At 58.4% G+C, this 15,916-nt stretch overlaps 1 protein-coding gene across 1 annotated transcript; it reads left to right on the top strand.

The window, feature by feature from the left end:
* Positions 1 to 11,241: 11,241 nt before the first annotated feature.
* On the top strand, positions 11,242 to 14,830 carry LOC120756855 (Krueppel-like factor 2). Its single transcript, XM_040073601.1, has 3 exons — positions 11,242 to 11,402; positions 11,660 to 12,635; positions 13,464 to 14,830. Exons 1-3 carry the CDS (start codon positions 11,310 to 11,312, stop codon positions 13,637 to 13,639), a joined length of 1,245 nt encoding a protein of 414 aa, XP_039929535.1. The 5' UTR covers positions 11,242 to 11,309; the 3' UTR covers positions 13,640 to 14,830.
* The last annotated feature ends 1,086 nt before the right edge of the window (positions 14,831 to 15,916 follow it).

Raw genomic sequence — 15,916 nt, 5'->3', positions numbered from 1 at the left:
GCACCCCTGTGCCTTTGGGTAGGTGCCCTCATGTCCTTCCAGGAGCGCCGTGCTGTTCCTTCAGCAGACCTAGACCCTGGTGCAGATTGATCTGAGGAGAGCTGCAGCCAGAAGCCCATCCAGAGAGAGCATGGGCTCCAGCACCTGCCTATGGCAAGGATTATGCAGGGACCCAAGGGCGCTCTAGGGTCTGCCCGACCCGGAGGAGTAGGGCCACCAGCCCATGTGTGTGGCAGCACCCAGTGCATGACTCTGGATTCAGGGATGGCTCAGGTCTCTCCTCTGCCTGCAGGTGCAGTGTGATGCCACCTTGGGCAGTGTCCTCTCTGCTCCCAGGGAAAGTTCTCTGTGGTGACCTGGGGGTGCAGAGGATGAACCAGGAGGAAAGCACTTTCCCAAGAGGAGGAGATACTGGTTGGTCTGCAAGCATGCCTTGGGGGATGTAGCAGCCCCAGCCAGGACATCATGAGGTGCTGGCTGAACCACCCAGCTGAGCCTCCAGCATCCAGCACCCTCTTACGTGGATGCCAAGCAGCACTCTCCCTGTCGGTACGTGGCACCAGGGCTGCCAGTCCTTTCTCTAGGGACACCTTGCAGTGGGATGAAGATGGTGCCACTCCCTGGCGCAGGGAATGCGGGGCAGGGCTGCCTCAGCCAGTTTCCTTTCGGATGTTATTTGTAACCCCATTAATGAGTCACAGTGTTTGCGGGTGCTCCTGTCCTGTGCTGGCCCCACGGTTCCCTCAGGTCAGTGGTGGGGGCTGTGGCCCCCTCCCCAGTCTCTCCATGCTCATGTTTCTCCACGACACGAAAGGGGACAAAAGAAGTCCTACAGGGAAGGAAACTGTAGCGGTGGGGGAGTGGCCATGCTGGATGGGGCTTTGAGCAGCCTGGTCTAGTGGAAGGTGTCCCTGCCCGTGGAAGGTGTCCCTGCCCATGGCAGGCGGGTTGAAACAAGATGGTTTTTAAGGTCCCTTTCAACCCAAATCATTCTATGATTCTGTGAGAGGGGTGCAGGCAAGGATGCAGCAGCGGCCCCATCCTGCGCTCAAGGAGGGCTGGTGGCCCTTCATCATCCCCGTTCTGGGACTTCCCCGGGCCGCGGCTCCCCAGGAGAGGGGTGACAGCCTCCCCGGCAGTGATGAAAGGTCGGCCCAGGGGAGGTTTGTGGCCGGGAGGCTGCCATAAGGGAGCCGGGGATCTTTGATGTGCAGAGCCCCGGCCCCGCTGATTGCATTAGCGGGTTTAGTGCCCGAGCAGGCTCCCAGCCCCGCTATCAGGAGCAGACGGGCCGCTAAAGGGCCCAGCTCCCATTTTCGATGCAAATGACCCTGCAATTGTGTACTTGGAGGGCAGAAGAATCCGCACGCATCACCGTCGGTGGAAGCAGAGCTGGCTGGAGACTAAAAGTTCCAGATGGCTGGAGTGGCCTGTAATGGTCCCGCTGATGGCTGCGGTCCGGGGTTCCTTCCCGGAATCGGCCCCTTTACGGGAAGTGCAGATTGCCGGAGCAATCTCCCACCATCCCCACCGCAGCCGGGGCTGCCTGCATGTCCCCCTGCCTGACACTAATGTCCCCGGGGCAGGCGGCCCGTGCTCCTGCCCCGGCTTTGAAGTGCATCAGATTGGGCTAGTGGGAAGGTACAGCCACCTGACCCACTCCGGAGGGCTGGAGGAGGCGATACCCAGGGCACAGATGGTGTGGGGGAGGAAACCAGGCATGGCCGGGTACCCCCGAGCCCCTGTGCCCGCCGTGTCCCCATGAGCACCAAGTGAATTGGAGCAGACTTACTGCAGCAGAGCCGGGTTCAAGTAATTTTAGGGGCATCTTGCCCTCCTAAGTCCACCCAAGGGCTAAGAGTGAGGTTGGGCCACTAGGATGTGGCAGCCTGGGTGGGGGGTGAGCTGCCCACCAACCCACGGGTCCTATCCCCCACCCCAGGGCTGAAGTTTGTGAGGGCAGGCTCTGCGAAGGGCTTGGTCTTAGGGAAATGCTGGGATGCAGGGCTGGGCTCTCCCCATGTGATCCCTTGCCCACTGACCCAGGAACAGCCCAACAAACAGTCCTGTGGAGCCCTCCAGCTCCATGGAGAGAGCTCTGCAGTGCCACAGAACCTCACTTCAGCCCCTTAGAAACTCCCCCTGCCCCCCAGCATCCTCCCCTTCAGGGCAGAGGGAGGGATGCAGGGTCGAGCATGGGGGGCAGCGGTGGGGCCAGGGTAGGCAGAGCAGCCTCCTCACCATCACACGTGCCATGAGTTCAGTCAGGCCTCATTCATTTTGCGTATCTGGGAAGGGAGATGGATTTAAGGTAATCATTCCTGGGAAAGCCCCCAGGCTCCCTACACTTCACGTAGGATGCTAGGGGAGGTAGGAGAGGCTGAATCAACATGGTGTGGAGCAGGGGACCTCGTTATCCTGCACAGTGCCTCGTGGTCACTGCAATTTTCCAAAACAAGAGGGCAGGTGCACAGGACGCAACCTCCATGTCCGTTCCTGTAAAACCATATGGCTCTGCTTTGATGTAGGTGGAAAATTCCCTGTTTGGCTGTGAATCTGCGGGGCTGGGGACTCCAACATTGGCTACTCTCAGTGAGGGATGAAAAGGGTGTTTTTTGGGAAAGATTTTTCCACTCTCAATTGGGGAGGTGACATCCGAAATTTATTTTCCTTTCCACGCTGGGACACGTGCCAGCGGGCCCCAGCCGGCCCCTGGGGGGCCACAGGACACCGCACTGAGCTGACACGCGGGAGGCAGCGGTGGAGCGGGGCTGAAGCACGTCAAGGAGTCAGGGAAGATGGAGCCAGGGAAAATGGAGGCCACTAGAGGTTGGGTTTGGGCTCGAGGCTGTTTCCCCGTAGCCAGAACACGCGCTGAGGTCGGGCAGGGAGCCGGCTTGGCTGTGGATTTTAAAATAGAACCTTGTCTGCCAAGGACCCTCCTACTCTGCCACGGGCTGGGTGGATCCTTGCCCCACTGCGCACCTTGTGCTGCTGGCGAAGTGCTGCACGCCTGGCCGGCTCCTCTCCAGCGCTGCAGCTGCGGCGGGGCCGGGAGGCAGGGAGCGGTGTGCTGGCTGCGCCTGCCACACGCCTGGCCGTGGCCCTGCACAGCTCAGCTCGGGGACAAGCAGCCTGTGGCCACCCCCAGGCACTGTCCAGCCAGGGGACGCTTATCCCCGGTTATCCTCTGGGCAGGGTGTTGGGCTTCAGCTGGACACGAGCGTCCCCATCTCCTGGCGTTGTCCCCAGCAGATGAGTGCTCCAGGGACCATTCACCTAAGTGGTCTCTGCGTGGGGCCACAATTGTGGGATGGCATTGCCCCTTCTGCCTGCTTCCCACAAGGTACTGGTTTAGGGCAGGAGCAAACAGGGTATGCCATACCAGAACCACCCAGGGAGCGAGGAGGAGAGTGGGGTGTGAGTGCCAGGTCTGGAAAAGCTCAGGCTTCCCCTGTTTAGCCTGTTAGTCTCTGTCCCAGGATGTTGGCCCACTATCCCACAGGTTGCAGAAGCCAAATATGTCCCATCTGGAGCAAAATCTCATGAGAACCAACCCTCCAAGAAACCTGGTGCCCTGCCAGCCGTGCAGAAAGCTGGGGATTTGAAGGCTGTAATAAGGACCTTCCTTTGTCTTTTTGGATGTGCGTGCTGTTCTGGGGGGACACCAGCAGCCAGGCACAGGCTCTGCTGGAGTTGGGGTGCTGTGGCCTTCACCTGACTGCCTGCAGCACTGCGTGCACACTCCTCTGTGGATGAGTTTGCAAACTTCCTGGAGATTATGCTCACACCATGAATCTTCAAAACTTCATGGCTACTCCAAGGCAACCCCTCTCTATCCCCAGAAAGGGCAGTTGCCCCAGGGAAGGGGAGGGTGGCATTCCAGCTCTGGGTCTGTAGCAATCCTTCTTCATTCCTCTCCTGCCGGAACTGACTTATCTCTGTCCATCCTTGGATGAAGAGCACCCAGAGGTCCCCTCTGTCCCCACTGTCCACAGCACACACAAGCACAGCCAGCACTGCCAGGGAAGGTGACGCAGCTGGTTGTCTCTGTGTGACTCATGCTGAAATACATGATGTTCACCATATTTCAGGGCTTTCGGCTTGGATGAGAAAAACATCAGGGCGTCAGAAAGTTTCTTTGTGAACTGCTTTTAAAACACTGCAGGGACTTCTCCTCCCACTTGCTCAGGCTCTACGCTTTTGGGGGAAAAAAGTAGCCTTTTTAACAAACAAATATTTTAGATTGCTTATAACATGAAATATAGATGATTAAGTAACATATTTTGGCTTGATTTATTTAAAAAAAAAAACAAAAAACAACCCCAAAAGACTGTCTGGGTCCATCCCAAACAGCTCCTGGCTGCACACAGTGAGCAGCAAGTGCGTGGCCCTTCAGCTGGATGTGTTGACTCCACCATCTCCTCCCTTCACCTGGGCCCTTTGGCTGAGCTTTCGTGTTGGGCCAGAGAGCCATGTGGCCACTGTGCCTGCAGCCTGCCTGCCTGCCTGCCTGCCCACGGGGCCATGCCGTGGCCGTACCCAGCAGCACTGCCCATCCCGGCACAGCTCTCCCAGCAGTTCAGTGCGGTTTCGCTGCTGCGTTTGCTCGCAGGGTTATCTGCTCTGGAACTGGTGTTGGTTTTGGCACACAGCTCCGGGACCACACCTACTATTTAAATACCACAGCCAAGGGCTTGGAGGGGGAAAAAAAAAAAAAAAAGGAAAGAAAGAAAACGAATATGAAATATTTGTTGCGGTTTGGAGATACACACACACATGTACACACAACACAAACACACCAGCCTGGCTCCGGATTGCTGGCAGTCGAGGAAGGAAGACTCTGGCTAAGATTGTCTTCAAAACCACCCTGGCGGCAGAGCCTGCTGAAGGGAAACCCTTTGGGCCAAAATTAGTGCCTGCCACATGCCAAGCTGGAGCGTGCACTGACCTGGGCTGGGGAAGTCGGGGCAGCCCCAGCGGCACAGCTGGGGCCAGGGAGCCATGCCAGCCCTTCCCGGGTGGCTGCCCTCCCGCCAGGCTACAAAAGCTGGGAAAAGGGTGCAAGAGATGGAAATCCCCAGGGAGGCAGTGCTTGTGGGGCTGGGAGGGTTTTCCCACCACAACACCATGGAATCTTGTCCTAGAAATGCCCATTGGGGTGGCAGCACGTGCAGTGAGTCTGGGAGTGGAGACAGGCAGCACTACCACTTGGCGCTGGCTTGGGATAAAACCCCAGTAGCTACTGATGGGCTGGGGCTGGAAACAAGGAGGACAGACGTCCCATGAGACAGGTCTAGCTGTATTCTTTCCCCATGTCGGACCTAGTGAGGCAGCTTCTGGCATGAAGCCACAGCAAGGTAGCCCAAGAGGCTGTGACTGTGACACACGGTGCCATGCTGTGCCACGTTGTGCCATGCAGTGAGGCCTGCCGAGGCGGCTGGGGCAGGTGGATTACCGCACCTTCCTTTCCCCAGGCCCCTTCGTGGAGAAGTTTTCCTGATGATCTCACTGGATGCACATTTCTAAATCGTTTGGTTGATTGTTTCATCATCGGAGGTCAATTAAAGAGAAGGCGAGTTCCTGTCACCCTGCTCCGAACCCCTTCACTGCCAGAGCCCCAGAACAAAGGGAGGAATTGGGCTTGGGCTCAGCAGCTTGGATTCCCATTTGATTATTTCCAACAAGGGAGTGAATCTATTTTGGAGACGGTATTCCCAGGGGATGAGCTCACCGGTGCAGAGCATGAGCAAGGCTGGGGATTAAAAAAAATGTAATACAGCCTTTTGTAATATGTTGGGAACCTATTTACTACTAGGAGGCTGGGTAATTAAATGCCACTTCCTGGAGCAGAATGAAGCACCCTGTGTAATGCCAGTGCAGAGGGGTTTGCTCTTGACACAGGGTGGCCACTGATCCTGCCAGACACCCCATGAGTGCTGTGGGTGGGAGGATGCACTTTTGTGGTCTGCTTCTGTAAAACCACTGCAGCAGCCACATGTGGCTGGCTGTGATTGACTCCAGCATCCTGTGCCATAGTGGTGGCCGTGGTGCAGTGTCCCAGGGGCATGGGATGGTGGCGGGATGAGTTTTCCACGCAATGCTCTATGGTGTGTGATTTACACTGGCGGGGTGGCTCTGGGCAAATAGCAGCATGGGAGGAATAACAAAATCAAATTACCTGGAAAACAGTTTCCACACAGAGTTCTCCAGCTCGCTGCTTGTTTTGCTGTTACCTGGGCTGTACCCCACTGCCTCACACCGAGCTGTGTCCCCAAGGGTGCCAGTGACTCATGGTGCAGACCGTTCACTCAACCCCATCCCACAGCTCCTATTGGAAAATTGTTCCCCTGCTGCCCCAGCAGTGCCTGGATACTGCAGCCACACCTGTGCCCAGGTTCCAGGGCTAGCCAGGGTTTCTCCAGGCTGGGAAATGGTGTATATCTGGGTGGTTCAGGTCTGACCAGCACTGGCCTTGGCATCCGCACTCTTCCTGCCTCTGTGCATGGCAAGGGAGGTTTTCCCCACACAGTGAGAATCCAGGTTCATTGGAGATGAATACCTCAGAGTATAGCTGTGAGGAGGGATGGACACCGCTCAGAAAAGAGTGGCAGAGATGTTTACCTGGGACATTTGGGACCTTTGTAAACAAATTGCTTTTACATGATGTACAGCTATTAATCTCCAGCATGTAAGAGAAGGGTTCTAACATGCACATCTCCTGGGCACCGCATCATACCATGATATTTTCTGCAAAACTCCCTGTGCAACTAGCTGTGGCACTCGGTGTTGTGGCTTTTTTTTTTTTTTTTTTTTTTTTAAGATTAAACCAGAGATGTTGGGAGGAATATCCTGTGTTCCTCCTCCTTGTTGCTTACAAGGAGCCAGAAAACATCAATTCCTCCTGTTACTCCTGGGGCTGCTGGGGTGTCACAGGTCTTGTCCAGCACTTTTGTGAGTGGCAAAAGGGAACGGCTCCCATGGCTGTGGTCCAGTCCCAGCTGCTGTGGCGGGGGCCAGAGCCCTTGCCGGGCCAGGGGGAAGGATGGGCCCCTGGGCTGGCACGTGAGCACACGTGTTTGCACGTGAGGCTGCTGCTGCGAGGGCTGTCCAGATGCCTCCAGTGCGTTGCACTGCTGATGGATCCTGTGGTGTGTGCTGTGTGGGTAGGGACATCTCCTGGCACCATGCTGAGTGCGATGTCCCTTCCGAGCGAGATACCCCGTCCGCTACGGTGCTGGACCTTGTGGCTCTGTGCAGAGCCTGGAGTTTTCAGCTTTCCTGTACCAGTGAAAGTTAAGAAGTGGAGGAAAAACGTTGCTGCATGTTATAGAGGAAGAGAGGTAAAAAGGGCAGGAAATTTGCACCATGTCCATTTCCCCTTGGCCCCCGGCCGCTGCTCATTCCGGATTCGGGATTTGCGTAGGCAGAGTTAAAAATAACAGGGGTATATAAAGAAGGACGGAGAGGGCTGGGCTTGCCCCACAGCCACCAGGGCACAGCCAGGCAGCAGGCAGAGATCAAAGCAGGATGAGGTCCAGGCGATGCAGTGGGGCTGGGAGTGTGTGTGGGGTCTGGGGGTGCCGCTGGGGTGCCTTGCCAGGAGTTGGGATGCCAAGATCCGCCAGCTTGGCAGCCTCCTGGCCAAGCAGCTGGGCAGCACCCATGGAAGATGAGGCCATGTATATTCCCGCAGGCAAAGACATCGCTCACGGACCCTTCCCCTCTGTAGCCTTTACTCTGTGCTGACATTCACTGGGAGCAACCTGACCCGTCTCCTCCGGCCAGAGAGCTGCTCAGGGAGGCTGGATATGGCCTCCAGCCAGAGCAGCCTGGCCTGGGACTGAGCTCCCTGCCACTGCTGCCGGGGTGCTGCCTGCCTTCCCGAGCCCCTGGCAGACCCGGTCCTCGGCCGTGCATCCCGGTGCTCCCCAGACCCCAGGGCAGGCAGGGCGGACACAGCAGCTTGCTCGGCCGGTGCAAACGAATCTGCCCTCTGTGCCCTGATAACATTGTGTTTGTTGAGGAGCGGGAAGAGCCTGCCAGCACACGATAAGAGCAGATGACTTTACTCTGGACCCGCTCCGGATTGAATTATGCTTTAATTTCATTTTCAGTTCCTCTTTTCTTTTCAGGAGGGGAAGGGGGCTTTGGGCATACAGGCAGGTCTGGGAGCTCCTGGACCCTTCTCTAGGCAGGTCAGTACCATTCAGAGGGGAAGACAGAGAGTAAAACCCAGCCAGATTAATTTTCTGCTCTCAGAGATATTACCCTGGAGTGTCACAATTGTTTAGGGTGTTCTGCGGTGTGGATCTCCCTGGCACCTCTCATGGGGTCCCCTGTGGAGCTTTTGGGACTTGGGTTTTGCACCCCACCGAAGCAGAAGCTCTCTGTGCTGTGATGCAGTAGGTGGTGTTGGAGATATTGGAGATACTCTGAAGGAGAGTCCTTGGGTTCACTCCAGTCTCCCAGCTCCAGGTGACAGCACAGAAAGAGATGCAGTGCAGGTGTTTTTCAGTCCCCAATGTTTTTTGGGGTAGGGGACCCATCTGGGTCTCCTGGGAGCCCTGCTAAGCAACCTGGGCACCAATTCCACCTCTGGCAGTGCCACAGGGCATTGTTCCCCTGCCCATCCCACACGTGCTGTGTGCCATTGGGGAGGGTGCTGTGGCACTGTGGAAGTATTGGCAGGGCTGACAATGCTCTTGTTTTGACGGGGCCACCTCTGGCACACTATGGTGGGCAAGACATGCTCCTCATTCCTATGCTGCCAGATGTGCCAAAAGCAAGGATAACCATTAACCCTTTCCTCTTTAGCCATCACCTGGGTGGGTGGCCCTTCCCACCTCCTGTTTGCTCTCTTGCCTGGCCGCTGTTTGATCTCTTGGGATGCCAGTGACTTTACAGTCTGCTGTAGTGGCATGGGAGATAACCCACGTTTCCTAAATGGGCTTCTGTCAACAGTGGGCTGTGCATGCACATTCTGCTCCTGCTCGCCTCCCACTCACCTCAGAGGGGGCTTCTGTGGCTGAGGGGCTGACAAGGCTGTGGTAGAGACCCCCTGTTCCCACTTCATGGCTCACAGCAGGAAACCCTGCCCGTGACGCACTCCTGGCTCCCTGCACAGTCAGCGCTGGCAGCGCTTGTGTTGCGGCGGTGCCTGGCATGCTGCTGCTCCCCTCTGTGCTGGCCCTCCCACCAGAGCATCAGTAAAAAGAGTTTCCTGGGGAATATCCCACATTTGCAAGAAATATTAGCTGTAAAACTTAAGCTGATCTGTTGGCGACGCCTCTTAAAATAAGTCAGCATTGGTGCAGATGCCAAAACTGCCTGGGAAAGGGGAAAACCAGGAGGGATTAGTTTTTGTCTCCTATGGCATCTTCTCTCACTTATCTGTAAAAGTTTGGGGCAGGAACTGCCTTGCTATTAATTATTATTTGGCCAAGAAACAAGAAATGGGATTAACTGGTGACTTGAATAAACTGCTCTGGGAGGCAAACTAAAAGTAATTTCAAGTAGTGCCCACATGCTTCTTTGCCACTTTGGAGGTGACTTTTTCCGAGGAAGGACTTCGGAGTTCATGTGTTTTGATCCAATAGGTGCCATTAATAAACCTGCTGCCTCGCTGGCAGACAAGCAGACGGGGATCAGGCAGCAGCCCAACATGTGCTCTGGAAACCAGGGCAGGGATTCTTGGTAAAAGGGGGAAGATCTGAATTGTTGTTGTTCCACTGGATTACTGAAATAATTTATTGCAATGCTCCACCCTTATAATTAAAGCGTGGTGATGAGGGCAACTGGTAGAGTAGCTTTGGATTCAGAAGCGGCATGTGCGTGTGGTGTGTGTGCACACCTCACCTTTGGTGTTTATATTTGTTTTTTTTTAAATTGACTGCTTGCTTCTGAATAGAGCAGGCAGCAGCCTCAGTTCTTAGAAAGGTATCTGGAGATGGACAGCTCCAGAAAGCAGGGAGACAGGCTCCAAGAGATAAGGACCATTGCTTCTTGACGAGCGCAACAGTAGCAGGGCCATTCCTGGTACTGGCTGGATGGGGGCCAAACAGAGAAGATCTTGCTGTGAGCCGGACAGGGAGACAGAGGGCCCCCAGGGACACCTGCCCAGTGCCCTGGGTCTCTGTGCCATCATCCAACTAACCAGAACAGGGTGGGTGATAGAGTGTCTCCTGCAAGGTGACAACCTGCTGTCCTTGTGTCCCCTGCCATGGAAAGCCCTCAGGAGGACAGCACCGTCCCAGGGATTGCTCAGGGTGGGCAGGGTGGGACAACCGGCCCATGCCCCCCTGTGCCAGGGCCATCTGAGACTCAGCCACAGCGCCGGTCCCTAGGGAGGGCAGGCAAACGTGTTGTGGAGGCTGTGGGGCGAGATGAGGCGATCTCGGCAGCGTGCCAGCCCCCGACAGGGTCGACGAGCAGTTATCTCGGCTCGCACACGCACGCTGCACGCAGCCAGATGCGAACTGGTACGCTCTGTGCTGCTGATTGCCTCACCGACAGCAGCGGCGCGGGAGGACGCGGCTCCACGGGAGCGCTTGCATGAAACGAATGGCGTGGGGGTGTGGGGAACCTATCCGGTTCGGCTCCTACGGTGGCACAAGCGCCCCTTTTTGGGACTGCACCTTCGCTCGCTGACGCGCTCGGTCGCTCCCGTGGCGAGCGTAGTGCCCGGCACATCGGCTGGGTTCTTTCACCAGTACCCCTGCGCCAGACCTCTCCGGCGCTCTCTGCCTCCACACAGGGGTGCGTGAGACACGGCCACTGCCCCTGCCCCGCTCGGGACAGGGTGCCGGGGACCTCCGGCTCTGCCACCTCCAGCCCCGCTCCCCGCTCGTAGTGTGGGAAAGACTTAAGGGCGCCGCTGCCCCGTTCACGTCGCGGGCAGGATTCCGGCCTCCGCGATCCACAAGAGCGCCCTTGACTCCTCTCTCTCCCCCGTGGGACAGTGTCGCAGACCAGGGCAGGGCGTGGGGGCCCCGCCGCTCTGCCCCGTCCTCTCCCGTCCCGCGCGGGCTCCCAGCGCGGTCGGGGCAGCGACAACCGCGGACCCCCGCCCGTCGGGGCAGCCCGGCCAGAGGGGGCGCGGCCGGGGCCGGGGCAGGGCCAATGGCGAGCGGCGGCGGTGAATATCAATGCGGGGCCGGACCAATCGGGGCGCAGCCATGCTGTTAACAGCTTAGGGGCGCGGGGCGGCGCAGAGCAGCGCTGCTGCCACGGGGAGCGGAGCGGTGCCGGGCTCCGCGCACCGCGCTCCCCCAGCCCGCCCCGGCCCCGCTGCCTCGGCCCGGCTCGCCATGGCGGCGGCCGTGGACGAGAGCGCCTTGCCCTCTATCTCCACTTTCGCCAACTTGATGCCGCTAGAGGAGCGGCCCGCCGATATGCTCCACGTAAGCGCCTGGCGCCGGGGAGAGGGCGGCAAGGGGGAATACGGGACAGAGCGGTCCGGGCTGGGGCTCAGCCCGGCTGGGAGTGGGGGGGCGGGCCGCCTTCCTGCCGTCGGAGGGCGCCCCGGGGGCGGCGCAGCGCAGCCGGGGTGGTGCCGACCCGTCGGACGGGTTGGGGGGAGGCGCGGGCCGCGGTGTTGGGGCGGCGGGTGCCGCCGCAACCGTCTCCCCGCCGATCCTGACGCTTCATTTTCCCGCAGAGGATGCTACAACAGGATGGCCCCGCCGCCGTCAAGCGGGAGGAGGACGACCTGGGAAAGTTCGTGGATTTGGACTTCATCCTGGCGCACACCAGTAGTGGCGGGCAGGGGCCGACCGGCCCCAACTATCCCCTGCCCGAGACCCCCGAGAGCTGTGGCACCACCTACGACAGCGACGGCTCGTACTCGACGCCGGGCAAGTTCCCGGCGCCTTACTCCGAGGGCCAGGGCCACAGCTACGTGGCCGAGCTGCTCACCCCGGACCTGCCCGGCCACTACGACCCGCAGCGGAGGGAGTACACGGAGCTGCGGGTGCCCGGCGGCCCCCACCACCACCCTCACCCCCATCACCACCCGCCCCTCCACTCGGCTCTAGCTCGCCCACTGCCCCTGGACCCCGCGCAGTCCTTCGGGCCCCGCATCAAGAAGGAGCAGCCGGAGGAGCGCGCCTGCATGCTGGGGATGCCCGCCGCCGAGTACCTGGGACCGGGCGGCGGCGAGCACAAACCGCGCGTGGCGCCGGGTCCCGGGCCGGGACCGGTGGCGGGACCCCCGCTGCCCTACCCGGGCTTCCCCCACGGCCGCTTGGGGCCCCCAGAGGAGCCGATGCCTGGCGCCGATCCCCACCTCTTGGCCGACCTGCCGCCCCACTACGCCGTGGCCCCGCACCGCTACGCGCCCCACTTCGCTCCCCAGCCGCCACCGCAGTTTCATGGACATTTCAGTGTTTTCAGGGAGCCCCTGAAGGGGCCGGGGCCGGGTCCGGCGGGGCTGCCCGGGCTGCTGGTCACGCCACCCAACTCCCCGGTGCTGGAGTACTTCCCGGCCGGGGCTCCCCCCGAGGACTGCAAGCCCAAACGCGGCCGCCGCTCGTGGGCGCGCAAGCGAACGGCCACGCACAACTGTGAATACCCGGGCTGCGGCAAGACCTACACCAAGAGCTCGCATCTCAAGGCGCACATGCGGACCCACACGGGTAAGGGCGCGCCGGGGCGGGGGCGCGCACAGAGGGTCCCGGGTGGGGGAACCGCCGCACGTGGTGAGACCCGGGAGCCTGGTTCCTGGGGTGTGGAGGGACGTCGGGGGAGGTGACACTGGGGGGGGTTGGTGTCGCGTAGAGAAGACCAGACCCCTGTGGTATGTCAGGGAGCGCGCGGTGGATCCCCGTGGTGGGGTTGCGTGAGGGCACCCAGAGATAGCCCGTAGTCGGCATGGGGCTGTGTGGAGGCGTTCTGCGTGTAGGGCAGCGGGCAATGGGAATGGCCCCCGAAGTGCTCAGAAGGACCCTCGTGGTGGGGCTGAGTAGGGGCACGTAGGGACCAAGGCGTGTGGCGAGACCACTCTTGTGGCGCTTCCATTTGCTGGCTTTGGGGTCCGGGGGTGCCTGAGGTGGTAGGATTTGGGGACATGGAGAAGCCCTTCATTTGGGCTAGGGACAAACAGACTAGGAGTTTGTATGGTGAGACTCTCTAGCCGAGCTGGGACAGGGCTGTGCTGCCACCCCACAGCAGGAATGAGCTGGGGATCACCCACAGTTTAAAGTGAAGCAGGGACACACAGGAGGGGTGCTGTAATGGGGCAGGGATGCCCAGAGAACAGACCTTTGCAGTTGAGGAAGGGCAGAGAAATGGGGGACAGAATGGGAAAGATGGGCAGGCAGAGGTGCGCGGTGGGGCTCCCATCTCCTAAGGGTGGGGATCAGGGAGCCCTCTTGACTAGGGGCTGCTGGGTAGGGTAGCACAGAGCTGAAGGCATAGGGAGGGTGGGAAGCTACAAGCCCACTGACACCCCCTCTCCTCTGCAGGCGAGAAGCCCTACCACTGCACCTGGGAAGGATGTGGCTGGAAATTTGCCCGCTCCGATGAGCTGACCCGCCACTACCGCAAGCACACGGGGCACCGGCCGTTCCAGTGCCACCTCTGCGAGCGGGCTTTCTCCCGCTCAGACCACCTCGCTCTCCACATGAAGCGGCACATGTGAGCAGTGGCTGCGGCCGGACTCGATGTCCCCAGAGCCAGCTCACGGTGTAAATAGCGTCGGGCAAGGGATGGCAATGGGGAGCAGCCTGGCCACCCAGCCCTCTCCGCTTGTAGTTAACTAGTTTTCTCCTCCTGCCCCTGTGAGAGCTGGCCCAGCCAAGTGGCGGGGAGGGGCTGCTTTGGGGATGTATGCGGGGAGCAAAACTGCAAGAAACACCTGCCCAGGCATCACCACTCAGCTCCCCATGCCTGGAGGGTTCCCCCCCAGCCAGATACCTGGTGAGTGGGGGGGCTGATGCAAAAGGGACCTGTCCCCAGAACTCCTGGCTTGTATTTAGCATCAGCTTAACCTTCTCCCCCCAGATTCTGGCACCGCCCTCCCCCCGGCTCTAGGGGCTGCGATGGCCGACTCTGGCTGCGATTTGGGTGGAGAGCCATGCCAGCTGGGCACATTGGTTGTAGTGCTGGGAATGGGTTGCTGGTTGTCTGGGTTGTGATCATCAGAACAAATGTCCTGACCCAAAGCCCAGAGCGAATGGGGTGAGGGTGGGATTTGACTGGCTTATGGCTGTAAAGGTTTGCAGGTGTTGGCAGCACAGTGTCACCTTGCACGGGGGGCAGGGATGATCCTGTCATCAGCCTGGGACCCCACTGGGCAGTCCAGCCCTAGCCATTCCCAGTTTTACACTCAAGAGCCTAAAATGTCTCTCCTGGCTCTTGTCTGCTTTATTTTGTCTTGTTCTTCCCCTCAGGATGACACCAGGTACTGCTGCAGCTGCCTTCCCCATGCTGCTTTTTAAAATTTAGTATGTAAAGGACAGTGAGTCCAGCTATGAATGCCCAGGTCTCTGCTATACTTGAAACTTTTGTAGGGGGGGGGACAAAAAAGAAAGCTCAAAAGAAAATGAGTCTTTTTATGTGCAGCTTCTGCAAAGCAAGTTGTAAATTAAACAAAGCAGTAATATATAATGTTTCTGGTTTTTTTAATGTATTTTTTTCTTCCAGCTGGGAACACAGATGAATCTCAGCTTTGGGAAGTGCACTGTTCCCGTCTGTGTATATTGTTAATTAACATTTCTCTGCTTGGGCACGTTAGGTCTCTTGCACTCTGAAATGTTACTTTTCTTTATATGCAAACTGTTGAAATATTGTGATCTGCTGTATAATAAATAAACAAGATGTAAACATGAAAGAGCCAGGAGAGTTTACTTTAAAGTTTCTTCTGAGAGGAGAGGGTGAGGCTGAGCTTGTTTGTCAGTAAATATTTACATCGATGTTCATTTCTGCTTAAGTTAGCTGCGGAGGATCGATGGGGAACGCCCAAGCCTCGGCATCTGAGTAGCATCTCCTGTGCAACAGCTCTTGAGTCACCCCACTTCCCTGTGCCTCAGTTTCCCTAATCTGCAGATGGGGCAATTGCAGCACTGGGATGGTGTGACTGGTCCTGCGGTGAGTCATCTCCAAGGGGAACGGCAGCCGAAACTCAACTGAGAGCCTCGCTGGTCCTGAATTTTTCCTGAGCAGTCTTGTCCCACTGTGCCTCACAGTGGGAGCTCTGCAGTACTGGCCTTGTGGTCACAACCAGGAGGGAGGTTGGTGTCAGCTGCCTGGTCCTGGCTGCTGTCTCTGCTGTCCTCCTGGGGATGGCCCGGCAGCTTGGCGGGGTTCAGGTGCTGAGGTTTCCCTGCGTTAATAGGTGGTGACTCAGCAGAAGTATGCTGGCAGGTCCCGAGCTCAGCAAGCAGGTCTGGCTCCATCCCTCCCTCCCACAGCTGATTACCTGTGATGCACGAATCCCTCTGAAGGCAGGAACTTGTCCAGACCTGACACCATGCTGGCAGTGCAGGGAGCACACAGGCTGTACGATGCCCTGGCCCAGGGTGGTGGTGGCAGCGGCTCCCTCCTCTTGTGCTCACCGCTGTAACCCCCAGTGGCTGGCCAGGGCTGGGGGCTGCCCTCGGGCTGCCTGTCCTGGAAGTGGAAGTGGGATATAGCTGGGCTGATCCCACTCTTTCCTGTTCAGGTGAGAATGGCAGAGCAGGTCTGATGTTCCCCCTGAGGAGTGGCTAATATTCTGGGGTTGGGCTCTTTGTTCTGGGGCCAGCACCCAGTCTTGTGGTCTGCCCTTGAGCAGGTACAAAAACATGGGTGATTCCAGGCAGGGTGGCAGGAGCTTGGGACATCATGTTCTCTGTGAGCCTGAGATCAGGACCACAGGCTACATCCACAGGTGTCACAGATCCATCAGGCTCAATCACTTGTCCTTTCCACTCCTGCC

The sequence above is a fragment of the Hirundo rustica genome, chromosome 9 (genome assembly GCF_015227805.2).
Source record: "Hirundo rustica isolate bHirRus1 chromosome 9, bHirRus1.pri.v3, whole genome shotgun sequence".
Taxonomy (NCBI): Eukaryota; Metazoa; Chordata; class Aves; order Passeriformes; family Hirundinidae; genus Hirundo; species Hirundo rustica.
Note: the sequence above shows the minus strand (reverse complement) of the source record. Positions and strands in the feature narration are given on the sequence as shown.

What these genes read in the sequence shown, in the direction of transcription:
- LOC120756855 (XM_040073601.1), top strand. Translation starts at nt 11,310, where the DNA reads ATGGCGGCGGCCGTGGACGAGAGCGCCTTGCCCTCTATCTCCACTTTC. An exon ending in GGCCCGCCGATATGCTCCAC is followed by an intron (nt 11,403 to 11,659) that starts GTAAGCGCCTGG and finishes ATTTTCCCGCAG; the next exon opens with AGGATGCTACAACAGGATGG. An exon ending in GCACATGCGGACCCACACGG is followed by an intron (nt 12,636 to 13,463) that starts GTAAGGGCGCGC and finishes TCTCCTCTGCAG; the next exon opens with GCGAGAAGCCCTACCACTGC.